Genomic DNA, 27,617 nt, shown 5'->3' on the forward strand with positions numbered 1-27,617 from the left:
ATATTGCTGTGCACCTCTGAGAAGTGTCTGGCTCCATCTTCTCTCTCTCTCCTCGGGTACTTATAGAAAGTAGTAAGGCCTCTCCTGTGACTTATCTTCCCCAGGCTTCATAGACTTGGCCCTCTCAGACTCTCCATGTACATCCAGTGCTCCAGCATCTGACCAAGTTGGTGACTTCTATTGCATTTGATCCAGAACCTCCATGTCCTTCCTATCCTGGGGACCCCAGCACTGAAGAGAGCACTCTGGAGACAGCACACACTTCCACCAGTGCTGAAGAGAGGGGAAGAAACACTTTGCTGGACCTGCTGGTTACACACTTGCTAATGTAGCCCAGGACACAGTCGTCCTTCTTTGTCACAGGACATCTTTCTGGCTTGTGTTCAACCTGTTGTCTACCAGGCCAGGTCCTTTTCTGCAGAGTTGCTTACTAGACTCCAAGCCTATAATGGTATATGGAGTTATTCCAACCCACATGTAAGTAAGTGTTTGTACATGCTTTTCTTGAACTTCATGGGCTTTATGTCAGCCATTTCTCCAGACTGTCCAGGTCCCTTTGAATGGAAGCCGTCCAGAATATTGACTGCTCCCTGCGGTTTGGTGTCAGCCACAAACTTGCTCACTGTGCCCTCCACTCCATCCTCCAGGTCATTAATAAAGACATTAAAACAATACTGGTCCCTGTACTGAGCCCTGAGGGATGCCATTAGCCACCAGCTAGACCAACATTTTGTGCCCAGCAGTCCAGCCAATTCCCTTCCCACATTATCAACCCCCTTCAACTGGCTTTGAAGTCCAGGGCTGTAATTCTGCTGTTTGTTGGCCTGCTCACTCCTCTCGGGATCTTAGTGTCCGCAGTCCCATGGTCACTGCAGTTGAGGCTGCCCTCAGTCTTCATATCTTCAGTCATTTCTTCCTTCTTTGTGAGTGGTAAAGAAAACAAAGCATATTCCCCAGCTGATTCATCAACCAGTCTCCAGCAACTCTCACTTGCCTTTTCCTCTCCACCGCTTTTTGCCTCCTCCTTCAGGGCACGGCTGGCCCTGATGAATTACCTGACAGGTCTTGTTCCTCCTCTATCCCACAGCAGACGATGCAGGACCAATGCCCAGAGCTCAAGCCTGGGCTCTGTCTGTAAAGGGAATACAGACAAGGGCAGAAGGCTGGAGGAAGTGGTGGAAGGTGCCCAATGTAGATTTCTACTGAACAGGATGCTCCAGAGGGGCTTCCTCTGATTATAAATGAAGGACGGGGAAACTAACCTACTAACTTAGTTAGCCAAGGTAGGTGCCTAAATTTCAGTGCTCAGAATATGCCCTCCAAGGCCACCTGATGGAATATTTCAATTTCTCATTTTCTTTAAAAAAAATAATTACTCTGAAAAATCCTACTGAAATTAAAAAAAAAAAAAAAAGTTATTAAGATGGCAAATCCAGTCACTGAGAAGTTAAAAAATGTCAGAAATAAGGTTGCCTGCATAATTGTATTTTTGGCCCTCTCATTTATACTACTTCTAAAACATCTTTCATTACAAAAGCATTGTTCACTCATATTTTTAACTAAATTTAATTGACAAATAACAGTGGCTCAGTAGGGAGTGTTCCGTAAGAAGACCTTTTGGAGGACTAGGGAGATACTGTGCGTAGAAAGGGAGTAATTTTAAACAGGGACTCTTTTCTAGCAGTCACTGATTTGTGAGGAGCGGTATCATAGTGTGGTTGGAGTAGACGTGGTATAAGGAAGGAAAGAGAGTCCCTGTTCAGTTGTCTACCAGTGCTAATTTTTACCTTGCCTCTTTTTTAATGCCTCCAGCACTCCTGGCCCAGGACCTGTAGTGTTATAGCACCAGAAGTGCTGTATCATTATATATACACATTATCTAATTAGTAAGTTAATTACAGTGTGTGATGAAATGATTATGAAACCCACTTACCCAAAGACATTTCATTAACTAAGATATAAGCATCTATATAGGCATATTCATGGTAATATTTTAATTTTGCTTAAAATAGTCCATTCTCCCCTAATTATAAAATCTGTGCTTGGAGACTGGCATTCAGATTTGTTTGGGGCTTTTTTCCCCCTTTTGGTCCATGTGTAGATTTGTGAAATTAACATGTCAGTAACATAAGCCTAGTAAATTCGTTGTTGAACCGGTTATGCCAGTCTGCACAAACTTTTCTAACATACCCTTGCACCAAAAGGGTTTCTCTCAGAGGTACAGAGAAGGTTGCCTGCAAAAGCTGACTTACTCAGTGTCCGCCAAATGAGGCAGAAGAGCAGAGTGAAGGAAATGAAGGCCCAGTTCCACTCGTGATTTTTCCCCACTGTAGACACTCCCATGAACACGAAAATCATGGTCTCACTGATGCTGCTCAGCATCTTCATGAAATATTTTATTGTGGTGTAGGAATTCTGGGAAACATTCTCTTCCACGTATTTTTTCATTGTCACTGCACATGCTGTCATCCTGTACCAGGCAAAACGTCAGATATCAGCCACAACCTGTTTTTCTTTTCATTTAAGAACAGCCTCAGCCTTCATTACCTGCACTCTCCATCACCAGCCTCTGACCTTCCTAATATCAAGAAGAATTTTATTTCTTCAATAACGTTATCTATTTCATTAGATAGAAAACCATCTTCATTCAGCTTTACAAAGCCATTTTGCATACAGGAAAAAGGAAGCAAACCAGTCAGCATTCCTGACGAGGAAGTGAGGGTATCACGTTCCTGTTCAAAGTCTGTTTTTTCCTGAATGCCTAACACACAGCCACCAAGCACCAAATATTTGAGTCTCAAACAAAGGGCAAGTCAGTTTTGTACCAGCCTACAGACGGATCGGTTAGAGGGACATAACCTGCCTCTTAGTGACCTTCTCCTTTGAGGTGGTGGTGGTAGAACATGTTGGTAGTCTTAAGCTGGGGCCAAAGCCCTTGGTGGCTCCCTGCCAGCTGGCTGGAAGATCAGCAGGTAAGATTCAGCGACTCTCCACCCACAGCAGCCCATTGCAGCACAGCAGGGGGAAATTCAGTTATCCTATAGGTGTGTCCTTCCCCCCCACCTTTTAGTTACCCAGGGTGTGGGGAATGTGCCTAAGGAAGCAAAGGGATGTTTTCTACCTCTTTGCTGTTAATGAAGACTAGAGCCTGCTTCAGAGGCATCCACGGCCACCCAGAACAGACGCTGGTAGCAATTGCAGCAGTAGTCTTTGAGCAGCCCTACTGAAGGGGCTTTCCTCTTCCTCCCTTCATTTTCCATGGCCATAGGAATAGATAGACTAATAGATAGACTAATAGATAGATAGTCAATAGGTAATAGATAGACTGAGTGCTATGCTAGTAACATATTCCATCATCTATCTAGTTTGTACTGATATTATTTTAGTCTTTGGGGGCTTCTTGTGATGATATTTTTCCAAACTTGTGAATTCAGAGAACGCTGACTGTTCATTAAATAACCCTTCATCTAGTTTCTGCTCATTTAATTTCCACTGAAGAAATCTCAGGGGTATTCTGGTGGAGCTGAGACATTTAGCAGGTCCAAGGACACTCTTAAGACAAGGCCATTAGGCATTAATGTTTAATACTGTTGACTTTCACAGACACATGCATAATAGACTTTCATGATCCAAGTGAAAAATGAATGAATTCCTCAATAATTCAGAAGGGTGACAAAAAGTTCCCATCCCTAAAACAAGCAATAATTTCCTTAATGAAGCAGTAAGAATAATAAATCCCAATTATATTAACATTCTTTTATTGCTAATAATTTCACCACTCTAATGAAAATAAGGGGCAAAAGAAATAGAGCTATGTAGTCTAATGTAATGAATAGGCAGGGAAGCAGTATTTTGGGCAGTGCAGGTAGGAAAGGGTCATTACATAGTAGGTCTAAACCTGCCCAACTAAAGTTGCCAGTCACATCAGTCAGACCAAATCTGTTGGATATGCAAAACATAGTGGAAGTCTCACCTGCTTTGTTTAATTGCTCAGAAAATCATATCTCCTGTCTAACCACTTATTTAATATGGTTAAATATTCAAGTATTGCTTCCTGCCATCCTGCAAAGATTGTTTTTACAAAGCCAATTCTGCTCTGAAGTTGAACAAATTTGAGTTGTTCAGCCTGGAGAAGTCTCCAGGGAGACCTTATTGTGGCCTTTCAGTACTTAAAGGGGTCTCATAAGAAAGATGGGGACAGACTTTTTAGTAGGGCCTGTAGTGATAGGACAAGGGGCTTTTAACTAAAGGAGGATAGATTTAGATAAGGAAAAAGTTTTTTACAATGAAGGTGGTGAGACACTGGCACATCTTGCCCAGAGAGGTGGTAGATGCCCCATCCCTGGAAATATTCCAGGTCAGGCTGGACGGGGCCCTGAGCAACCTGATCTGGTGGAATGTGTCCCTGCTTATTGCAGGGGGGTTGGACTAGATGACTGTTAAATGTCCCTTACAATGCAAATTATTCTATGATTCTATGAAATCAGGGTTTGACAAGTGGAGGTGAGTAAACATATTCTCTCACTTTCACCCCTGTTCCTTCCTTTCTCTTCTGACTCGTTTCCTGCTGCCATACTTTTTCCACAATACTCGCCCTCTCTGCATTTACTGTAGTCAATAGACCTGACAGCTTTCTCTCTGCAGCAAGCACCCATTCCACCACAGCACTTCAAGAAGCAGTCCCCAGCATTACAGCAGTATCAAGCTATCCTGATCACATCAAAATATGATCATGAATACCCATAGACATGAGTATATGTATGCATATGAGCTTGATGTTCTCGGTTGTCTGGTTTGGCTTGGTTTCAGTTCCAGTGATGCAGTACAAATGTAATGTAATTCCAGTAAATTGTATTAGAGATGATGTTCACAGCTGTATGCAAAAGGAAGAACTAGGACGTTCTTTATTATGTTTTCTGTACTCATTAATTTTCATCTCTCTTGTAATCTGATGGTGATGCTGCTTAGAAATAAATACAGATACACTATTACCAAATCATTCTCTCATTCTGCCGCTCTTAGCAGAGGTAGCAGCCAGGTGGTGGCAGCACTAGTCATTTTACCCACAGCATGCAGTATTTTTTCCAACAGGCAAAAATCTAAAAAAATTTCAGAGCCCATATGCGCTCCCCTGTAGTATATCTATGCTGACGCTGACTGTGGGTTTGCTTTTCCTAGTTACCACTGCATTTTTCAGATCCCTTACAAGCCATCCACTGCAGCCGTCTGCTATAGGCCAGAGACTGAAAATCACTGAAAATGCCTGTATTGCCCTGAGCTCGAGCAAACCACCTCCTCAAAACAATGCCACTGCCCTCGAGAGGGCATCCAAAAAGCTGTAAGGGATACTCACGCCAAAATGCCCGAGATGTAAAGGGTTTCAGCAGACAAGTATGACAAGTAGCTGAACATGAAGACCAACAGGGGTTCGATAGCGGAAACGTTGTGGGTGAATCGAGTCATCAGCGCCGAAACAAATCCAAAGACGATGCCAAACAACACGCCACCCAGTCCCACCACAAAGAAGCGAGCGAAGCCAGCAAAGACATCGATGGATTCAATCTCTTCGTACCTGTGCATCTGGGTGAAGGCGATGAAGATGTTATATAAAACCTACGAGTGAAAATAAGGAGACGGCAGTCAGGCGTCTTTCTGAACCTGGAAGGCTTTCTCAGTTCATTGTGTGTGTGTATGCGAATATATATGCCTAAAATTTCTTTAGGCTGCTCAGCAAAGTAACAGTTGAAATCTCAGCTGATTCTTAATAAGTCCCAGAATAAAGGGTCTGTTAAGTGTCCTGAAAAACAGAAAAAAAAAAAAACAACAAAAAAAAGGTAGATGGTTATGTAATAAGAGTAAAACTCTGGGGGATCAAATGCAATTGGAGTAACCAAAAAATACTCAAGCTTTTTGTTTTCCTAAGGTAAACTTCATTATTGGTCCTTGTAGCAGATGTTGAAAGCCCAGCCAGGTACCTTACCAATCCCGGGCTCTCCCTTCCACGTTCTCTTTCTGACTCAGGATGGGGCAGGGCAGACGCTAAGAATCACTCTTTTTGATTTAAATCCCATTTAGGTGGTCTGTATGATCAGTTGACTGGACACACTTCTTTAAGTGGACTCTGGAATGTTAAATGTTTTTCAATAGTACTTGACGCATAAAAATCATTAAACATCGCTGGGAATGGGAAAGGAAACAGAAGAGTGATAGGAAGGGAAGATAACAATATGAGATTAGAAGAAAGATGGAATTTTCTACATTATACAATTTGATCTGTAAAGATAATTTCATTTAGTTTAGAACAGATAAGTTTACCATACTTCTATTATCAATGATTTCTTTTCTGCAGAAATTTCTAATGAAAAGTCTTCAATATATTTTACTTTCATCAGTTTCTACAGTAATGAGTGGTGTAGTAATAAAAAGGTCTTAGGGATTGCTGACAGTTGGCTACCATTAAGTCCTGTCAGATCTGTTTACAGGGATCGTGTAACACGTGAAAGTCACTTCTCAGTTTTCAAGAGAATTTGGGGAACACCTAAAGACACCAGCTCTCCAAAGCTGTTGTACCAAAGCATTAGTTAAAAAAATGCAAAATAGACCAAAATCATTTGCCTTATCTGTTTTTCTTTGGTCTTTCTGTCTTCATATAGTTAATTCCAGAAGGCTATTAAGAAGATTAAAGCAGATATTTGCAGGTAGAAGAGTCAAGCTTATTAGGATAATAATTATTCCCCAGCTACTATCTAATCTTAAATTGCTGCTGGGAACATATGACCTTGAGCTGTCACATAGCCTGTTCTCCAGGAGGCTCATCGCTAATGTGTCTGGGGGACAGACAAAGCACAACAAAATGTTTCATCTGAGAAAATACCCTGAGCTGCTTTTTCCTGATGACTGTATGAAATTAAGCTCTTCAGTGGCAGATAAGTAAAAGAGGGTTCATGTCTCCACTATAAGTAAACCTTACTGTACTTACTGTATAGCTTTTAATTACAAAGCCTGTTTTCTCTCTGTTCCCCATTTCTTGCAGGCTTCAACCTCTTCCTGAGACTTGTGATTCTTTATGAATGATACCAAGGCATGAATCTATGCTGACTTATGAATAAAGCAAATTATCCTCAGCAAATGACTTCGTAAGTTTTTTTTCTTTTTTTATAGTTCCTAAAGTGTCTATATGATATAACTGAATTGCCATTAAAATTGAATTCATGGAAATATGACATAATTTCCATTTTTTGTAAAATGCTTTGTGGGAATAAACTCCTCCATAGAACATTGTGAAATGCATCATACAAGTAAGGCTCCATGTGATGCTGCTTGGCTAAGATACATTGCAGTGCTTATGCCAGTAAATGGAGTACTATGATTCTTTATATGGTAGGAAAGCCTTAATCGGTTTAGGATGACTTTGTTCACTCAAAAAAGAAGGGATGGACTGATAGTTGACCTCATTTAACAACTCTGAGAATGTCATGCTTTGGGTTTTTTGGAGGGGACATTACCACGTAGTGGTGTACCACTGGGTGGCTGTTAGAGCTAGGGAAAGGAAGAGAGAGCGTGACACTGTTGCCCACAGGGGACCTCCCCAGGGGCTGGTCCCTGCTCTAGACACAAACATTGCACGTACCATCCACGTCAGAAGTATTGGAAGAAAGATTTTCAAGTGACTGCCTTAGCCACCAACATCTGATAGATCTTTCTGACCACATGCATTTAATTTTACTCTAAATACAGTGGATCAGCTTCAACAGCAGAAGCAGCGAATATCTCCATCCTCCTTCCGAGCAGCCATACATCCCAGTGGTCAAAGCCTTGCCCAGTGACATCAAAGAGGTAAATTCAAATCTCCTCAAATAAAGAAATTAATTTTACTTGGGTTTCCATCATGCAGTAGTTTTCTTTAACTGCTCTGCTACTGCTTACAAAGAAAAGAAGGCACCATTAGAGAAAATAGTCACTGCCACTTTGAGTACAGCATGATGTGTAGGTGTTCTCAGTCTTTCTAAAATCAAACCTCAGAGATGAAGTAGCCAGGGGAAATATTCCATTTCCTGATGCACACAGGCACTCAGTTCCCGCTGAGATAGAAATGGTCTGTGTATATGCAGGAGAAGAGCTTCTGATGCCTGAAATACTTTGCAGCAAAATCAGGGTCCTCCACCTGTGTTCAGGTTTGAATGAAATCTGCACTGGATTTATCAACATCACTGTTTGAACAGGGCTTTGAAACTCCACTAATGTGTGATACATGCTATGACCAATCCTGTTGCTGTCTGCACTATTCTAATGCTAACAGTCCACTCAGAAACAACTGGGAAAAGAAGCAATTAACAGGACCCAAAGCCTTCTTGTTCCATCCGTAGACATGGCCCTACTGAGGAGAATGGGAAAAGGTACAAATGGGTAAAAAGGGTAAATTATCCACTTTTGTGCCAGTCAAAGGCATAACTCCTAAATCACCATTCTAATCCCGCAGTATGTTATTTTGCAAATTTTTGATATCAGGATATTGATCTAAATATAGGAGAGGGAGTATCATTGTCTCAAAATGTAATACGCAAGTTCAGCAAAATTCATACCAGTTTTTCCTGCTGGGGAAAAAATGTTCAAGCTGATAAACAGACTGGAGAGAACCAGGGAATATTTGTATTTATACAATAGAAAAATATGTATGCTTAATATATCTTGGTGATATTATCTTTTTAAACACATAGGGTTAACTCTAATGAAACTGTTAAGAGAGAAACGGGGAGGAAATGGTAAGATAAGACACCCGAGATAAACAGTTTTAAAGCCTTTAAAAAAACAAGTGGGGTATCAGAAAGGAGAAAGGCACCCATTGGCCTCCATCCGTGTGACAAATACTTCAGTCTTCTCAAATGCGAAGCCAGGTAGAGTTTTGGAAAACCTGAATGCTCACAAAATGGATGAGGGGTGGGTGATGCAGAGATGCCTCTGCAGGAGCTGACAAGCTGATTGCAACATAGCTGCTGTGAGAAGAGCCCCAAAGATGAGGGCGCGTGGGGCAAAGGGAACTCACAGGGGTATAGCCAACACTCCCCATGTACAGCCCTTTCATCTGTTTTGCTAACACACCTAGTCCTGCTGAGGAATGCCTAAATACCCCTGTTTTTAAAAGGCTTTCTGTCCCTACACGTTTATGTTGTAACAGGATCCTGACTGAAAGCTCATGTAAATACCATCATGAGTTGGACCCACGTCATAAGTAACAGCTGGGAACAAAGGGAAGGCAAGGTAGAGAGCCAGTCAAAAAAAAAAAAAAAGGACCAAACAAACTCTTCCACAGTGAAGAGCAGGTATTACTTTTTGAGGTCTGCACTTGAAGGAACGAAAAAGACGAGGGGAAGTGATAGAAGCATTGGGGTTTTTTTTTTACAACTATAACATATTAGCAGTTCGCATGTAAAGTGAAGTAACATTTGTCCCCTAGTTCTAGATCAGCCCTACATCTCTGATTCACCAAGAGGAAGGATTGATGATCAATAGGCTGCGGATACAAGAAATTACTTCATTCCTTTTCCTTTTTGCGTTACTCAGAAACTGCACTCCTCCCATGAAGCCTTTCAGCAGTGAACTCTGTACAGATTTGTGCTGTACCTCATGTACAACAGTATCTGAATAGTTTTTATGTGTTTTAGATTCCTGTGATTTAAATTATGTAAAGATCTTATCTAGCGAAACTCCTTAACTTGCAGTTAACTTGCAGCACATGAGCAGCCCTGTTGGTTTCTGAGCAAGGAATTTCCTGCTTGAAACTTCTTCCTTGAAAAACATGCGTGTTCTAAGTGGTTTTGTCAATTGTGGTTTACAGCTAGGATTTCAGGTTACTCGAAGTTTTAGTAGAACTAATGAGAAAAGGGGAAAAGAATTAGCAAAAGAAGCTCTGTAAAAACACTCTTTTCCTATTAAAAAAAAAACCAAAACCACACAAACAAAAAAACCCACACAACAACAAACAAACACAAAAAAAACCCCAACAAACAAGATCTCCCTTATTCCAGAAGCATTGTTTCTGGACACTTGAGATAAGACAACTCAGAAAGGTGAATATTTGTCAGGTGTCAATTTTTTTACAGATAGGAACAGAGTTATGCAAAGTTACTAATAGCTTTTGAAATTCCTGTCTAAGGTCTCTGGGGAACTTCCTAGAAGGGGCTGGAGGAAGGAATACGGCCTCCAGAGGTTGTCCACCTCTGGCTTTTTTTTGCAGAAGGCTCTCTAAGGCATGTGACAAGGCAGGGTCTCCTGTATTGCTACCCCTGCTGCCTCCAGTCTTTAAGCAGTACAATTTTCTATTTATTTGCTTGCACAATGTCAAGAATGTTCCTACAAAAAAAATCATCCTTTCACTTCAGTGAATGCAAGAGCAAGGTGCGGTATCTAATGTGCTTCTCTCTTCGAGCAGCTCTAAACCAATTTGGTTTTGAAAGAGTTAATATAAGATGAAATCTTTCCATAACTAAAATTACTTGTGTGTAAGGCGTGGAGAATCCATAAAATAAATAACGTATCTAGGATGTCCTTAAAGCTGCTCTTGTTCTGCGCCCAGTAACCCTACAAGCCACAAGACCCCAAAGAGGGGAAGACAAGGAGTGGAAAGAAACTCACCACAGTTATGCCATCATTTAGCAATGACTCTCCAAAGATCATCATGTAAAGCTGCTCATTAACAGAGGCTTCTTCAAAAACTACCAGAGCTGCCACAGGGTCCACAGCTGAAATCATGCTGCCAAAGAGCAGGTTCTGCAGCAGGTTCAGGTCGGTCAGGCCGAAGGCTTCAATCTGGCAGACTCCATAGAGGGAGAGGCCAATCCCAAATGAGTTCATCAGAGATCCCAGCACAGACCACCACAGGATGGACCCAAAGTTTTCAAAAAATGGGCGAGTTGGCATGAAATAACCCTCCTCCAGGACAATGGGGGGAAGGAGATACAAGAAGTAAATACTTGTGTTCATCACCGGTGGAGATTTGTGATCAGAAGCAAAGATGATCGCTCCTACTAGTGCTCCAATGTCAATTAGGATGCAGCTTTCGGGCATGAGTCTTGGTAATCGGTGATAGAGATGGAAACCTTGAATAAAACATTAGGGTATTATTCAAATTTAGGTTAACCTGATGTCAGACAGAGGTTTTACCTGCCCTTGAATACTTTGTCTTCACACAGACAGGTTTTGCTCTTAGGATTATGAATATAAAAACAGGCAGTACCGTTCCTTTCAAAATGAAACATTCCCAGACTTGTGTCACTAAAGCAAGGGGCGAGTTTAGCCATGGATCCCTTCTTTTTCCACCCCCTCAGCTCTCTATTTCTGAGCAAGTGTCCTGAGTCTAAGCTCCACCTCTCATAATACAGAAACCTCTTTGAAAAGGTTCTTTACAATTTGGAAAGAAAATATTCTTCAAGAATCCTTGCTGCCCGACCGCTACTGCCAGACCTCTGAGGTGCAGTATTTTCCCTCTGCCTCAAAAAGAGCTCTATCCCTGGCTGCAGGTTTGAAGGCAGCTTCCCCCCACCGCTGAGGACGGTCCTTTGGCTGCAGAGCTCCCGTTGGATTTGGGCTGACCAGGAACCTGGAGAAGCCCAAGGGAGCAGGAAGCAGCTCAAACGCCATGGTCTGCTCAGCTCCCTCCACTTCCAGTACTCCCCTGAAGCCTTGCATGGACTCCAGGTGATCCACAGACAGAGAGAGGGAATACTCATGAACAAGAAAATATCCACAGCAGCGGAAATCAAGCCACAGTAACATAAGCCTTTATACAAGCTGATTTAACTTACTTTTCTGGGAAAAATGCTACCAAAAGGTAGCAACATTTCATAACGAACCTTATGAGTTAGTTTACTGAAATAAAACCAGTGATTTCAGCAGAGCTGAAAGACTTACCAGCAGCCATCAAATATCAGAGAAAATAATGCATCCTAAGGGATTTTTTTTCCTCTCTAGAATAAAGGCTGAGTCTACACTAGCAAATTAAGCAGGCCAAAGACTTTTCCAAGCAGAAAGGTTTGGCTTGCACCCATACAGCCCAATTCTCTTCCCTAGTTCAGCAAGAAGTGGTCACATCCAAACTGCCTGTGGGAACAGATCCTGGCCCATATCTGCACAGGCACTGCCTGGAAGAAGGCTTGTCGACGTGGGCTAGAGCTGAGAAGGAGCACACCAACAATGATGTGGTACGAACAGTCACGCACAGCTTCCTGGCAGGGTGCTTGTTAGTTTACAAGTATAGATGTAGCCAAGCTGTTTTACAGAAAAAGGGCTACGCTTACCATATAAATGTTGTGGGTGTGAATCTCCTCCTGCCCGCCTTCATGTACTGCTTCTGCAACCATGTTCATATAATTCGTCTCATTTGACACGAATACTGATACCATTACTAAGATAATGTCTAGCACTGGCTCATCCGATCGCTATACCGGGAACTGCGTAATCATATTGCAAATGAGAGGTGCTTCTACTAGAAATGTAAGGAATTTTTCAGAATTTACAAGAATGAGAGTGAGGCAGATTAAGAAATAAGAAACCTATAAATCCAGTGGCTGTGTCTCAATGCCTGAAGCTATATGAACCTTCATCCTGTAACTCTAGAAGTTAATGACATGGCTGCATTTCTGTGACCCTCGAATTATCAATGGTCAAAAGTAAAGGAAAAGAAAAATATTTTTAGAATCATACAGTCACAGAATCACAGAATGGTTCGGGTTGGAAGGGACCATAACAATAATCTCCTTCCAACCCCCCTGCCATGGGCAGGGACACCTCCCACTAGACCAGGCTGCTCAAATCCCATCTGGCCTGGCCTTGAACACTTCCAGGGATGGGGCATCCACAATTTCTCGGGGCAACCTGTTCCAGTGCCTCACCACTCTCACAGGAAAGAATTCTTTCCTAATATCTAATCTAAATCTACCCTCTTTCAGTTTAAAACAATTACCCCTCATCCTATTGCTCCATTCCCCCATAAAGAGTCCTTCCCCATCTTTCCTGTAGGCCCCCTTTAGGTACTGGAAGGCTGCTATAAGGTCTCCCTAGAGTCTTCTCTTCTCCAGGCTGAACAACTCCAACTCTCTCAGTCTGCCTTCATAGGAGAAATTCAATAAAATTTTTATGAAATTTTAAATAATTTAGGAGATATAATAATTTAAATAATTGCGGACACTTTGTTTTTATCAAAAAGTATGTTAAGATCATAACTCTGTCTAATTTTTTAATTAAAAAAATCATGTTCAAGTCTTCTGTCAGTTTTACGGAATAAGGGGATTGCTTTGCCTTTCAATATCTCAGAAATGCTTCCCATCCTGAAATCTTGAAATACAGAAAGAAGATAATACCTGAATAAAACACTAAAAATTCATAACGGTTTGGAAATCTTCCCTGGGTAACTAGATTATTCAGACTAACACTTTCTTCCAAGTAGATTTGAAGTCAGCAGCTCCACACTTTTCATCAGTGGGCACAAACTTGAACATAGGAAGTTCCGTCTAAACATGAAGAGGAACTTCTTTACTTTGAGGGTGGCAGAGCACTGGCACAGGCTGCCCAGAGAGGTGGTGGAGTCTCCATCTCTGGAGACATTCAACACCCGCCTGGACACGTTCCTGTGCAACCTGCTTTAAGATGACCCTGCGCTGGCAGGGGGTTGAACTAGATGATCTCCAGAGGTCCCTTCCAACCCCTACCATGCTGTGATTCTGTGATCAGAAATAATCTTACTTCAAAACTCCCAGCTGAGGAACAGGTCTGCCTGAGAGGCATCACACAGTTCTTATAAAGTATCTTTTTCTTGCTCAAAACAAGGATATTGAATAGATGTGCTGTATGACAAGTCCTGTGCTTTTATGGATGATGAATAAAGGAACTGATCAATATGCACACTGCTAACTCACTCTGCTGATGCCATAACAACAAATTTGATTTGTGAAAATTTTTATTCTTATTCTAGCAGTGAAGACATTTGTAGAAACTGGATTGAGATCATCAGCTATTATGAAACTGGCAAATCATGGTCAGTGGTAACAATTTTGTCAATTGTGTGATTCTGACATGCAAAATGTTTATCTTCAGGCCACCTCCAGAAAATCATCAGTCCCACCTACCAACCTGTTCTATAGTAATGTTGGAAAATCCCATGGAAAGGTCAAAAGGACTGGGGGATCCCACGTGTGCAGCTCTTCATGTTGTTATAACCTTCTTCATTTATTTGATATTGCTGCATTAATTCTGAATGGTCAAAATAATTTGAGCCCACCATGCAAACGTTTAGGACACGTGGTGAGCCATCTTTGCTGTGTTAATTGCAGTCCCTGCTTTTCCCAATTGAGTCGTCTTTCTTCATTCAAAAACCTCCTTGGAGCTCTAATAGAAGATAGATGTGTTGGTATGTATTCAAAAGGCACTTATGCTGCATCCCTGATGACCTACACCCTCTTAGACTCTTAGTCCCTCTCCTCTGGTATTACTTTCTGATCAACTTTAAAGAGCAAGCACAGAAAACAAAGACTCATAGGGAAATGTTTCCTATTATTTGCACAACAAAAGAATTCTTCCCACTTTTCTTCCACAAATTCAATATGCTTGAACTCTCAGTCTGGTGTTACTGATTTCTACAGCTGTGGCAGGCTGCAAATTCTGTTATCTTCTGATGTTCAAGGACTAGAAAAAGGGATGGACAGCACTGTGTAGGGGAGCTCCATTGCTACTCACTAGCATAGACAACTCCAGAGACAGGAGGGTTAGAGGTCATACATTTACTTAAGTAAGCTGGAAGCATTCAGAGTTGGAATTTTGTCATTGTCATGGTAATGAACACACCTGCTCTTTTGAGGACAGAAGCTGTAAAAACAACCCCAGCTACAAAAGTGCATGGAAGATATTTGGTTACATGGTACGTTTTTAACTTCTTGCAGAGGTAGGAGGACCCAAGATCCCATTTTCTACTTACCTATTTTTGCAAGAGAGGCAAGGAGGATCCAGAGAGTAACTTCATAGGGAATTTGCACATAGTCATAGTCCACTGTGAAAACGTGTAGCCTCGTATCTTGTGAAGAGCCAACACTATCCCCATGATCAGGTTCATATTGAGGCAAGAAATCCTTGCTCAGGTTGGGCTCATCCACATCACCATCAGCAGAACAGGATACCAGACTCGACAGCAACAGCAACCAGTTCAAAAGCTTTGCACGTGCAAGTGCAGCAGAGCCCATGTCTGGGGCTGTGACTATTTTGTTACAGGTACAGCATATAGCAGGTGCATGAAGGTATGCAACACTCATTCTTGTTAATTCGTGCTGTTCATAGCCACGGCCGCTTCTTCCTCAGGGCTGCTTCATTTGCCTATTATTAGGTCATTTTAAAAGCCCTAATGTGCCTGTCCCGTTCCTTGTGTTACAGACGGACCTGGAGTTTGTATGAAGATACCGGTTCTGCAGGTTCCTCCGACCCAGATAAACCTTGGCCACAGCATCACCCTGTTAAGGAATAAAAAGCTTTTTCCAGCTACATTTAACCAGCCACTCTGATTTTTTTCCACTGTCAAAAAAAAAAAAAGATGCAATGCACTGCATTCAGACAGCAAATGCAGCACAGGTAAACAGCATCAGATGGGACAGATGGTGGCACCCTGGGCAGGCAGGAGAGCCTGCTCCATACCTTCCTCTGCTGTCTTCATTCCCTGTCTGCCTCCCCAGAGCAACTGGCACCTCAGGTACCACACTTGGCACTGCTCACTGGTCCTGTCTTACCTGGTAGCAAAACTACTTGGTGTGTAAACAAACGGACCCTGCAGGGTTTACGGTAAGGACATCTGGTGGAGGACCATGCAAATTACGTTCTCGTTTAGAAATGTACATAACAGCACATTATAACAATAGAAAGAGGAAGGTCTGAGTCACATCACATGCCTAAAACTGGATCGTAAGTTGTCTTGTATTTGACATTTGTTTTACTCATGCCAGCAAGGCATTTACTGGACAACCACATTACCCTCTTCCAATACGACATTCACCCTTATGGAATATTTTTTTAAAAGGTCAGTCTCTCCACAAAAACTACCATCTTTAGTGTTAGGATAACAAAGCATGCAAACATAATAGTGTTGATTAGAAGCTGCTAAAGCCTGTATTACATACACTAGAAGTGAGTAAATTTAATTTACTGACAAATTATTCAAATTACCAACTGATTTGGTTGTGTTGGAAAACAGTGCAGACTAGTGAGAACAGAGATGTACCCAAAACAACTAATGTTGAGGACCCCACATCCACAGTGCATGTGTTTAGGAGGGGCCAACTGGTCCCACAGACTGAATGTCCCTTCATGGGTGAAGAAAATCTTCTACTTGACGTTCTGTGGAAAGGGATCCAGTATGTGCACCTGTGATGCTCTGTAGTGCAAAGCAAAAGGCAACAAGTGGTGACAACTGGGAAATCTTCAAAAGCTTATCATGATCTGAACTAAATCCCCAATGCAGGTGAAACTGCAAAATTTTCTGTGGTACAGCCAGTGATGCCATTTGATGTTCTGTTTCTACATGAGGTACTATCTTCTGCTTCTGCCCCACAGCACCATCACCAGTCGTCCCACCGAAGGCTTTGAACCCAATACAAAATTAGGTAGATAAAGCTGTTCAGCCTGCTTGCAAGGGTTGTTCTTTTTCAGTATACTGGTCCTGTTAACAGCAGTATTTCTTGAAGTCCCTTTCCAACAAGGAATCTGGCAGATGAGGTATTCAATTAGCATTATAAAACAAGGATTTGTTAACTTGAAGGCCCAACGAAGTCAACAGAACACCAGATCAGTGGCTCTCCTAGTCAGATTTTCTTAACACTAACCATTGTGATTCACTTAGCTACAGCCATACACACACAGAGGGCAAGATTCCTTGAGAGTAGGTGATATGAAACCTGGAGAGTTATGAGCCAGAGGACTTCATGGGAAAGACTTCAGAGTCCCTGGAAGTCCACTGGCTGTGACAACCAGGACTTTGACTTACAACTGCAACACACCCAACACACCCATTACAACTGCAACACACACCAACAGATCCATGAGTGACCAGCACCAGGCAGGATCAGCAACGTACAGATGTGTCCAACTGGTAGGAATGCTTTCTTCCATTGTAGGAAGGATGGAGGTGCCTGGGATCAGCCCTGACACGGTGCTCCTTCTTTTCCCAAGCCCTTCGGCATACCCTGTTGTAGCAGTCTCCCATGGTACTTCCTTGGTGCTCCCACAGGAGGAGGTAACTAGTTTAAAGAGTTTGGATTTGTCCCACTGAACTGCGCAGGAAAATTAAACTGCAAGCTTCCTTTGGAGTTCCCTTTTTTAATATTTTTCTAGAAAACAAGTATAAAAATATTCCAGAGAAATACAGTGCAAAGAACAAAACATTCACATGTGTGTCTCAACATCACAGGAAAATAATATAATAAATATAATAAAAATAATAATAAAATAATAATTTATGAAAGATAGCTCACATTTACAGTTGTGGGCAGTGGCACTTAGTTTTACTGTGGGGCTGCAGCACCGCCATGCTGCGGTCCTTCTCACTGTTTTGGAGTGAGCGACTGATGACTGCAGTGACAATCCACAGTGGGCAGCCAACGTAGGAAAGGTCTTTTACAACCACATCACCATTCCTGAGCCTGCTGTCACCCCTCTGTGAAATTTCTGCTATCGATATACCAGGCTTAATAACCTTTGGAAAAAGCCCTTTAGGCTGCAATTTCCCAACATCTTGGTAGTTTTCACTGGCATGTAATAATGCATATATTTCCAGAACTTCTTGTTTGGAGCAGCAGAAATAGAAGGCTTCCAGGTAACGACTGGTAAAATCCGAAGAGCTTTCTTCACTACTGGAGGCAAAGTCTCTGGCTCTTGGAAAGCCTGGAACTTTATTAACACCAGCTTTATCCTTTTGTCTTCCAACGCACAGTTCACTGCTGCCTGCAGTTCAAAGATGCTTGGTCCGCTGACGTAGGCTGGGCTCAAAATAATTATTACTCGTCTGCTTTGTTTAATAGCTGTGACAACTTCATCTGTGTAAGCTGGAGAAGAAACGGCGATCATTATGGCAGTCTATAATGAACTTTTTATCGTGTCAGTTCCTTTATCAACAGCTAAATCCCAGAAACAAGGAAAAACAAAAAATAGGGATACTGAGCAACCACATAACCCCTAGAAATGTGTTTGCTATCAGAGGGTACTGCAGCCATTCTTACACAGCCTGGAGAACACCACTTTCTGTTTAGGAGGTGGAGAACACAGCTGAGACCTCAACACGCTTTATTGCTATTCAAACAGAGTCCCAAGGGACACTTGTCTTTGTCCCGGGGACAGGTACTGAGGGCTTTCTAATTACTGCAGGTAGCACTGACTAAAGTTGCTCAGAAAGTAACTACTGAAACATTTGGGGTCTTCTTTTCAGGGAATGGAGTCTGCTTGAAAAGAAATTCTTGGACGAGAAGCTTTTTCTCAGCTAAGTAGCTCCCAGCAACGACACTCAAATGGACGTATGCCTCAGGTGCAGGGGCCAAATATAAAGATCAAAACATGATGAGATTTGAGCAGAAACTCCAGTACCAAAATATAGCATTTACTGATCTGGTGCATATGGTTTTTTTGGAAAGTGAAAAACAATTTTATAAAGAACTGAAGTTTTTCTACCATCCACAAGAACCTTACCTCCTCCTGGAAGAATATCTCTTTCAAGAATGCATAACTTGTATCCATGTTTATTTTCCAGCATATCTGGAAGAAACTCCAGGGCAAATTTTTCCTCACTAATTAAAGTAGAGTCACTTTCAGAAGAGTCGAGTTTTGCATAGGACACAAACGCATCAAATTCTTTGCCATCTAAAATAAATAAATAAGTAACACTGTATACATTAAAAAGTCTGTCTGAAGCATTCAGGTTCTTTCTTAATTCTCAGTTTATATCTATTAAGTAGGCACAACACAAACCTAAAATTGTCACCTGTTCATGAAGTACAGCCATCCAGTTACCCAAAGCCAACCCTTACTCCTCACTGTCTCGCAAATTTTGTAGACGCACATTATCAAAGCAAATAACGATGCTTCAGATGACGAGTGCAAAGAAATTTAAATCAGGCATTTTTCTGCATTTTCACAAACATGATCCAGTTTTCACCAGTGGAAGATCTGGCCCCTTCCAGGCAAAATCCATCTTTTCTCTCATTTGCCCAAACACTGATTCCAGAAATACTCATCAATGCACAACATACTTTGAAAATATAGTGAATTTTAAAGGAAAAATTCTTAAATATTAGCTGCTTGCAAAAGATGCACTGTTTTCATACACTGTTATGTTCCAATCAGAGAGACCGATGCAAGTAGCAAAGCCTAAGTCTGATGCAAGTATCAGCTCAGACATTGAGTACTGGTCAGTCCTTGAACTTTGTTTCAGTCTCATTAAAAGACCATGTTTGTGTGGTGCAGATAAAAAAAAAAAAAAAAAAAAAGAACTTTTCTCAGCTTTGAACCAACCTGGTACCAATGAGATAAGTTAGGCCTATACTTAACTACAAGGCAAAAGCAAATCTTATCTATTCACTAAATAAAATTTGGACTACATTTGAAGGAGGAGGAAAGAAAACAAAAAGAATTGCTGGTGAAAGCAAAAGGCACAGTGGACTCAGGCCAGCTCACTGTATGTAGATGTTTGATGCCATTTAAGGTGTCCTAAGGTTGGGACTGCCAAATTTCATATGGAAACTATTGGACACTCAAATCTTTTGGAATGGCAGGATATCCTCAGGCAACCCAAATGACATCAGACACCTATGTTCAATCATCTGAGTTATATCAGTACAGTTAGTGGAAACCAGAAAGAAATTCAGCTGTTTAATGCAGGGGCCTACTGCAGGGTGCTGCTGCAGGGCAAGCTGAGAAGCTCTCAAGATTTCACCATATTGACTACATCTTCACTGCACAGGAGCTGAGACACCTACGTCCAGCACAGACACACAAGTAATGGTGTTGAGTATCACCTCGTGCCTCAGTGTTAACCTCTTGATTTCTATCCCTAGATGTAAGATTAGGACCACAAACCCGAGCTAGAGCCACCAGGTTCCCACAGGATCTAGAAGAGCCCATGTGGATTCCAGGGAGCAAAGGAAATACACACAGAAAACTAATGACATACATGAGCTGGGGTTGAACACCAACATCCAGAACCATCACATAGCAGAAAGTATGTAATCAAAACAAAACACAGGTGTGAAGATTAGGTTTGGGGGCCAAGGATGTGATTAGATAAGACACATTACACCTCCGCACCTCCCCTTTCTGCTCCTGGCCACACACTTCCACCACTTCCTTCTAGTGGTGCTGAAGCTCTTGTGGTAACAGAGGAAGCTGATGCACTTTGCTAGCTACCCGCTGTCTTTTACTGAGTTATTTTTCTGCCAAGTTCAGCCAACTTAGGCCCACAAGAGTGAATCACCACGAGCAAGCATGTAGGACTAGTGTGGGCATCGAAGGTGAGGCAGAGGGTCACTAGATTGGTTTAGCTGAACTTCAATTCAGCTACATCCTGAATTGAAGCTCCTTTGAAAACAGTTTTGAAATGACAATAAATTGCACTACAAGCTGGATATTCCTCATTTCACCTACAGAGGTCACTGCAATCTTATTAGACAATGACCATTAATACCTACATCACTGTTTCCTTTTATAATATTACTATTACACTAGCAAGTTAGAACTAAGCACCACTAGGATACCTTTTTTTTTTCCCCCCAGAATTGTACAGAAGGACAATTACAACTTGAGGAACTCGTGGCACAAACACTGCAGATGCCCAAAGGGTAGGAGATGAAGTACCAGAGTTAAGCAAAGTGATTGCATACATGGTCTATAAATGTTAGTACCACAGCTTCCGCACTGTTTCTTTCTCCTTGTGGAGAACGGCAAAATTTTTAAGAGGTATATCTGAATTGGCTAAGGAGGAAAACCAAGGGTTAGAGAGGCACGAGAAAAAAGGTGTCCTTAACTGCTGTCTTCAACTACCAAATGAGACGGTACAGAGGTGATGGAGACAGAGCCTTCTTTGAGGCGCACAATAATAGGAGAGGAGGCAACAGACACAAGTTGCAACGAGGGAAATTCTCTTGAGATGTTAATGAAAAAGTTTGCACTTTGTTAAAGTTTGATAATGAAAAACTGGAGCACATTGCCCAGAGAGGCTGTGGATTCTCTATCCACAAGGTCCTGAGCAACCTGGTGTAGGTTGGCTCTGCTTTGAGCAGAGTGTGGGATCAGACAGCTCCCAGGGGTCCACTCCAACCTTGTGGGATTCTGCAATGCTCTAATTCTGTGCTAAGAGGGGTGGGAGAGAAAAAATAATGGAAAGGAAGAAACAGCAAAATTAAGTCATAACCGATGCTTTTCTGCTCTATGACCGAGCCTTTTCAGACCTCAGGTGACTTGATATGCATCCACATGAAGTGAGAAGGACATAATCTTGCAGGTAAAAACACATTTTATGGCCAGTCACCTTAGGTAGAAGATTATCTGGGTAGGCACAGTTTGTCTGCACACTCCATGCCCCGACACTGCAAATGGTGCCGCGTGTGTGTGATACATGAGAGTCAGGGAGCGGGACAGAGGCTGCCACCATGGAACCCAATGGCATCTTCAATGCACAAATCTTGTCAGGTCTTTCTCTGTCCTACTGACATATGGCATGAGGTCTCAGGGGACTTTCCAGAGGTTCTTAAATCAATTTGTTACCAAATAGAGGGGAAATTTTGAGTGATTTCCCAAATCGCTTTTGGCAGCTGCCTTAGGACTCACAAAAATACTTTCCAAAAGAGCAGTTAATTTTCTCATTGCATATGTATTTATAGATACCTAGATACAGTTATTTCACACTCACGTATAATCTACATACACACTTGTAAACACAAAAGCAGACTCAGACACCTGTATCTCAAGCTGCATCAAGAATTTTTAGAAAAATTTCTTTAAGCACATACTATCAGATTTCTTTCAACCCATGTAAGAAAATTCTATGTTAGGTTCTTTGAAGTAGGCACTGTCATTTCTGATATGTTTTTACACCGCCTACTACGGTGGAGGCCCGTTTTAGCTGACACGATGGGGCGATGCTACTATGGAGACTTGAAATATCAGACGCTGAGCACTCTGGTGTAAATGTCAAGATGGTCAACATATTTTTTAGAAAGGAAATATGAATATTTCCCAAATGTACACTTCTCAGTTGGTGACCTATACCATCTTATTTCTCTCCTTTATTTATTCTTCTGAGAAATTATTTGGATTCAAGTGAAAAATGCAATAGACTCTGGAGCCCTTCCCTTAGTTCTGAAGGACATTAGATTCTTATCCACAGGTCCTACTGAACACTTTGGGAGAATGAGGTTAAAATGTTGGAGATGCTTTATTATTCCCTGCAAAAGGACTGCCAAAATTCAACTTCCTATTCTAATCTTCCATAGGTAAATTAAGGACCTTGTAAAAGGCTAGCTGTGACATTTCGGTTGGTGTTAGATATTTCCTCCACACTGCCTGGCTTTTTATCCACCTAAATCCACTGAGCACCTTGATAGCTTTAACAACCTTTGTATTGGCTCAAAGGGAACAAGGTGATTAAGAGAATTTAACTAAATGTTTAATTCACACCAGATTAACCCACACGGCAAAGGGCAGTATAAAAACTAGAGAAAATTAATATTTTACAATGTCTCTTACCTCCTGCAGTTTCGTTGTGGACCAGATAACTTCGGTACATCAGCACTATTTCAATCCAGTGCTGGTAAATAAAGGCAGTGCACAAAAGCAATGCAAATAGTGTAGAAATGGCACTGCATAGTATGTATAAAAGAAACACTGTAGAAAGAAAAAGGTCTATCATAACTCAGGCTTCCAAAATAATGCTGACACTTAGATAAAAAACCCAATTCAGAAACTGGGGTAAACTATCTCACAGTCTTCATTCTTGCCCCACTGGCAAACTTTAGGGAAGTCAGGAATTCATTTAGCTGCAAACCTGAACATAGACTTTCAGTCTACCATTAGGGATCTTTTTTGAATGATATCTCCTTGACGGTATGAAAGGCCAATCTGTGATGGAAGGCAGAGAGAAAAGGGTCTATCACTTGAGATGGAAAAGTCACATCAGAACAGACACAGCTGCACACAGTGCCCCGCTGGAGACTTCCTGTGCCACTCCAATGATGAATGTCTGCTGTGAACTATGGTTCAACGGTTTAATTTCCACACTGACTGGTTTTGGCCTTTGCTTGAAAGGCTGCCACATTTATAGCAGTTATGGTAACTTTGCAGAAACATGCATGCTAAGGACTGGGGAAACAAACAGAAATGTCCTATAAAAATCAAGGAATACTATTACTTTCAGCAGCTGCTCTTCTTCAGTTTAGTAGATTGCCTATTAATGGTCAGAGATGCTATTCTCCTTTTTCTTTCTCCCAGTTACTCTCCAGCTTCCACTTGGCCCACCTGCCTGCAGTAAGTCCCCAGATAACCCCGTCCTTCTGAGTAGTCCTCAGAATAATGTGACTTTCTAGACATCTGACAAATCAAACTTTTCCCATCCAGTGTCAAGGGACTTACTTCTGCAGCCGGCTAAAAAACCAGTGTCAATGGGGAATGAATTTGTAGCAGTGAGTGAATCAAAACGTGGCTTCAAGAGCAAATAGTTTTACCTCTTTGCTTTCTTTTCAGCTGGATCACAGCAGTGGCATTCCCCACCAAATTCTTAGCAAAGCACGTGAAGTTGCTTCTGAGGTCCCTTTCAGTAACTTCTTTCAGTTTTGCAACATGAAGAACTGTGTGCCCCTTTAAACCTTTTGGATAAACACTAAAGAGAAAAAAATACGTATTTGCATGATACCTTTGTTGCTCGTTCACACAATCCTCAAATGTCTTAAATACAGCAACAGAGGAGCTTGCAACTTCTTAAGATTCAGCTTGAACTTTTAACAGCGATGCAATATTCTGGTTTGGAACTTCCATTTGTTTTTTACATTGTAAGAAAATACTAACGTCAAAGGTCTGCAGGCTGAAAGGTCTGTTCTTAATTCATCAACTCAGCAAAATACTTAAGCACTTGCCTAGTTATAAATATTTAGCCCTCGCTGACTGCTATAAGATTACTTGTGTTTTTCGAAGATGTAAAAAAATCCCCCAGAGGAAATGCAGGGAAATGAAACTTGAAAAAGGAGCCAAAAGGAGAGAAAATGAGCTGGGCAAAAAGACTGAGCAGCACAGCCTCTTGCACAGGGGTAAAAAGCCCAAGGGTAAGACAGGCAAACAGAATAAGACAGATATAAGGGACGGAAGTCTAGGAGATGAAGAGGTAACAAAGGAATCACTCTGGGGCTGAGTGAGGGTTGTGGAGAGCAGACCTGTGTCTGCAACCACTGGAGAACACCCAGGGTTTATGGGTCTCAGTGTTCCTCTTTGAAAGCCACAAGTACAGGCGTCTCTGAGTGCTCCCAAAGGCGCACCATATCGTGCCACCACAATATGACAGTCTAACGTGGCTCTACCGCTGCTAATTCAAGACACACAGGCATGAGCACTGGTAAGGATTCAACCTGTACTGAAAGTCTGCTGGGAATGTTTTATTCATTTGGGTTTTTAAAAAATAAACAAACAGAAATTGTATGCACGCAAAAAGCCAAAAATTTGGTAAGGAGTTGGACTAGATGATCTCTAGAGGTCCCTTCCAACTCTGAAGATTCCGTGATTCCGTGATTCCGTGATTACAAAGCTAAACATTCAGAAGTTATGAAAAGACAATTTCCAATCTACCTCATGAGTGAGTGTGTGTGCCCACGTGCATGTGTGCGTGTGGTACCATCACTTGTTATTTTTTTCCCATATGACTTGTATTAGGAACTTGACTCTAGCAGTGACAGCAGGGCTTTTGCTTCCCGCAGCGTACAGAAAATTTTTCCCATAAAGACGACTCAGGGCTGTGTAGTGAAAGACAACTTGCCTGTGTTGCCTCCACTATGTCTCTTGCCCAAGTTGGAACTGCATAAGAGAAAGAGGCAGAGAAGTACAGGAAGGAAAGGGAAGCGTGGTGACTATTTAGGTTATCCCCAAGTCACAGGAAATCTTTCCCCCACACGCTGCTTCTCTGCAGGGTCTGCTTAATTCTTGCCAGGGAAGATTCCTGAAATTCAGCGTCCTGAAATTCAGTGCTGCAAGTCCTCAGACTGACTCAATAAACACACCCCAACATCTGAAGCACATCTGTCAATGTCCACAGCACTGTTTTACTGATCTGGTTTATTCCTCACTCGGAGACAGAGCTTCCGAAGACAGATTGTGTGAGTTGGCACAACAGAGGGAACACTTGAAAACAGCCGATGCAGGCCCAGGCAACCGAGCACCATTCACGTTGAAGCTGTCCATGAGCTAAAGCTTTAGGAGGAAGAGTTAAGATTGTGTAGAAGGTTTTTCTTGACTTTATGGCCATCAATATGTGCTTCTGTATGTGAGGGGCACATGCCTGTCACGTGCTTATGGACACGCACATTAATACGTTGAAGAACAGAGCCTTCTGAGTTTCTGTCAGTAAAATGTATTCAGTAAAGCTGTTGTAGAAGGATTTTTCAGTGGATGACTGTAGTAGTAATCAGACTACTGGGTTTTTTCTTACCTTTTTTCCTGAATCAAATTCTCATTTATATTTTCTTTGTTGTTTCTTCTCCATGTCACCGTCACCTGAGAAACTCTTTCAAACCCAAACTGTACACAGCATTTCAATTCAAGTGGCTTTCCTGGAACAAATTAGCACAGGAAAACCATGTGTATAGCTCACCAGAACATTTTTCTCTTAAATAGCCTGCAATCTGCATAACACATGATGCTTCCTTTAATACCTACAAAGATATATATCAAGAAAAAATTCCTATATTTTAAATAAAATTCTCATGCTCCTAGAGAGCAAAGCTGTTTTGCCTTATCAAGATCTATCATTATCTAGCAATACCTCATTTAAACATTTGCTCTGGCTTTCAGATGAGGAATCAAAACTTACCAAGCTCTGCTTCGAGGATCACCACACCATTGGGATACAAGAAGTTTGGTGGATGGATAGTGTTTTTTGCTGCAATTAACAGGAATGCTGTTAATAACTATAATGCTATCATCAGTGCAGAAGACCAGAGAAAATAGCTTACACAAAAAAGAAAATTTTTCTTTTTCAAATTTTAGGTGGTATGTAGACCCCTAAGACCAAGAGGATGATTTACAATTGTTGATGTGTCTGAGAGTGCACAGATAAGGGAGTTTTGACCACAAAACTTATGTTGCTACTTAAAGACCTGCTATCCCTGTGACTCTGAGGCATTGTCATCACACATGATCTGAGGAGCTCAGTGTCTATCCTGCACTTAAGGTTATTTAGGATGCAAAAATTAGGGACACCCCCTGCAAATTCTCATAGCAGTTCCATGCCAGGCCTCATTCCATGCCCAGTAAGCATAGACACAGCACATACACCTCATTCACCTTAAATACACAATACAGGTACTTGCATTAAAGCAAACTTTTCTTTTCTTTTTTTTTTTTTTTTTTTTTTCAAAACAAGGGCTGCCAAAGGGCACAGATAATGGCACCCAAAGTTTGTACAATCTAGTAAGCAATTACCCAGGCTCCAGAAAAACAGCCTGAAGGGGCTAAAACCCACAGCTCTGATATTCTAGGAAAGTCCCATACCACAGGAAATGGTGCCACACACCACTTTTTTCTTTTTTTTTTAAATGAAGCCACAGCAGAGGAATGTATGCAAGATGCAGGGGGAGTGTACATGTACATGGCATCTTTCAAGTGTTTTTCTGACGACTGTGCTGTGAAGCGAGGGAAAAGAACTGAGACGCACAGTGCGTTAACTCAGGTTCAGCCAGATCAGAACAAGAGCAGAGCTAGTCCATGCCTGCTTGGAAAATACTGTGGGAATATAGCCGGAGAGAAGAGTGAAAGAGCACCAGACATTGTAACCCAGCACGTAGAGGTCTCAAAAGCTGGTGAGACATGGGATCCAGGCCCTGTCCTGATGGTGTGTATATATTTTTCCCATGACTTCTTAGTACTAAATGCATCAAACATCTGCAAAAAAGGGACCAGCTATTTCAGAGGAGTGCCGTCCTTACTAGACCATGGAATTTCAGAGTAGTGCTGTCCTCACTAGAGCATAGAACCAGTTTGCCTCACCTGACACCTTTCTTTCACTCCCTTGAATCTTGTCCTCCCTTCCACAGAGTGGCCCACTTTCCACCAGGATGCTGAGAATAGGTCCTGTGCTACTGTCATATAGAAACAGCTGCACTGGGTCCACCAAGCACAGCATATAGAATAGCTGTAGCTATGCTCTCCTCTGGGACCTGTGACTGACTGGAATAACTGGAGTGTCTGACGAGAGTGTTTTACAGCGCTCAATCACAGATATCTGGAGGAAAGCATAACCACATCTCTCTGCTAGCAAACTAAAGAGTCTCCCTTGTTCATCACCCTGAGCTGGTAGCATGCTCAGGGTGATGAGCCTTGTGCAAGGGAGCATCAGGATGATGCTCCCT

The 27,617-nt window shown here is 41.9% G+C and overlaps 2 protein-coding genes across 3 annotated transcripts in view; both read right to left on the bottom strand.

Annotated features, from left to right (window-relative positions):
• The window catches only part of SLC9A4 (solute carrier family 9 member A4), a 36,522-nt gene extending 20,805 nt beyond the window's left edge, over positions 1 to 15,717 (bottom strand). For both annotated transcript variants that reach the window (XM_063347997.1, XM_063348080.1), the window contains exons 1-4: positions 14,966 to 15,717; positions 10,633 to 11,096; positions 5,354 to 5,613; positions 2,253 to 2,470 (exon numbers count right to left, since the gene is read on the bottom strand). In XM_063347997.1, coding sequence (XP_063204067.1) covers positions 2,253 to 2,470; positions 5,354 to 5,613; positions 10,633 to 11,096; positions 14,966 to 15,296 — 1,273 coding nt within the window. In that variant the 5' untranslated portion in view covers positions 15,297 to 15,717. The remainder of the gene's footprint in view (positions 1 to 2,252; positions 2,471 to 5,353; positions 5,614 to 10,632; positions 11,097 to 14,965) is intronic.
• Positions 15,718 to 17,403: 1,686 nt separating this feature from the next.
• IL18RAP (interleukin 18 receptor accessory protein) lies at positions 17,404 to 27,391 on the bottom strand. Its single transcript, XM_063325977.1, has 7 exons — positions 27,256 to 27,391; positions 26,081 to 26,149; positions 25,700 to 25,820; positions 23,733 to 23,887; positions 20,916 to 20,985; positions 18,709 to 18,902; positions 17,404 to 18,071 (listed from the first exon to the last, which is right to left on the bottom strand). The coding sequence occupies exons 1-7, from the start codon at positions 27,389 to 27,391 to the stop codon at positions 17,698 to 17,700; spliced, it is 1,119 nt and encodes a 372-aa protein (XP_063182047.1). The 3' UTR covers positions 17,404 to 17,697.
• Between the last annotated feature and the right edge of the window lie 226 nt (positions 27,392 to 27,617).

Source organism: Chroicocephalus ridibundus, chromosome 1, assembly GCF_963924245.1.
Source record: "Chroicocephalus ridibundus chromosome 1, bChrRid1.1, whole genome shotgun sequence".
NCBI classification, from domain to species: domain Eukaryota; kingdom Metazoa; phylum Chordata; class Aves; order Charadriiformes; family Laridae; genus Chroicocephalus; species Chroicocephalus ridibundus.

What these genes read in the sequence shown, in the direction of transcription:
- IL18RAP (XM_063325977.1), bottom strand. Translation starts at nt 27,391, where the DNA reads ATGCTGTGCTTGGTGGACCCAGTGCAGCTGTTTCTATATGACAGTAGC. An exon ending in GCTGAAAAGAAAGCAAAGAG is followed by an intron (nt 20,986 to 23,732) that starts GTAAAACTATTT and finishes TTTCCTCCTTAG; the next exon opens with CCAATTCAGATATACCTCTT. An exon ending in AGATATTCTTCCAGGAGGAG is followed by an intron (nt 18,072 to 18,708) that starts GTAAGGTTCTTG and finishes TTTCTTCTCCAG; the next exon opens with CTTACACAGATGAAGTTGTC.